The sequence below is a fragment of the Anarrhichthys ocellatus genome, unplaced genomic scaffold, assembly GCF_004355925.1.
Source record: "Anarrhichthys ocellatus isolate YVR2014 unplaced genomic scaffold, GSC_Weel_1.0 scaffold2298, whole genome shotgun sequence".
Classification (NCBI taxonomy): Eukaryota; Metazoa; Chordata; class Actinopteri; order Perciformes; family Anarhichadidae; genus Anarrhichthys; species Anarrhichthys ocellatus.
The window spans coordinates 5753-6652 of NW_022282272.1; the positions used below are offsets into that span (position 1 = coordinate 5753).

A 900-nucleotide genomic window follows, 5' to 3' on the forward strand; every position below is an offset into this window, starting at 1 on the left:
ACACACACACACACACACACACACACACACACACACACACACACACAGAGAGACACACACACACACACACACACACACACTAAGACATACGTGGCACATCCTGAGCTGAACAAACACACCGATGCTAACATGCTAACCGTGTTAGCTCACCTGTTGCTCCAGATTCCGTACGAGAGCTCCACGAAGGCGAAGGACAGGTTGAGACAGAGGAAGAAGAACAGATTCCGGGACGTTTTGTCTGCGAGGATCGACCTGGAGACACGAGACGAGCTCCATCACAGAGACCCGAGACTAACCCGGGACAGACCCGGGACAGACCAGAGACTAACCCGGGTTACCCGCTGTTGACGGTCACAAACACACACAGTAACAACTGACAGACATATATTATATATACGTAATGTATATTCATAAAGACTCAGGCTAGCCGGTTAGCATCAAGGTATAGCAGCTCAGAGTCAGCTGTTAGCTCTGTCAGCACCATCGACATGTGTGTTTACCTGAACCATCCTGAGAGCTTCAGCAGCAGGTTGAACTTGGCGGGTTTGTACTCGTCGTCTTTAACAGATAAAGGTAGCATCTTCTCACCTTTAACAGACACACACTCACGGGACACTTAGCCGCGGGATATTAGCTGACAACTTCCGCTCTGCTCGGATTTCACAATAAAAGCGTTTCAAAGCGCACCAGTTACACGACCCTGAGTAATGTACTACTACTACTACTACTACTAATACAACTACTACTACTAATAATAATAAAACTACTACCAATAATAATACAACTACCACTACTACTAATAATAAAACTACTACTACTAATAATAATAAAACTACTACTACTACTAATAATAAAACTACTACTACTACTACTAATGAAACTACTACTACTAATAAAACT

General features: G+C 43.8%; 1 protein-coding gene across 1 annotated transcript in view; it reads right to left on the reverse strand.

Annotated features, from left to right (window-relative positions):
- LOC116378248 (zinc transporter 7) overlaps nucleotides 1-648 on the reverse strand; it is a 5014-nt gene extending 4366 nt beyond the window's left edge. Inside the window, exons 1-2 of the mRNA XM_031840088.1 lie at nucleotides 501-648; nucleotides 151-252 (exon numbers count right to left, since the gene is read on the reverse strand). Coding sequence (XP_031695948.1) covers nucleotides 151-252; nucleotides 501-580 — 182 coding nt within the window. The 5' untranslated portion in view covers nucleotides 581-648. The remainder of the gene's footprint in view (nucleotides 1-150; nucleotides 253-500) is intronic.
- Between the last annotated feature and the right edge of the window lie 252 nt (nucleotides 649-900).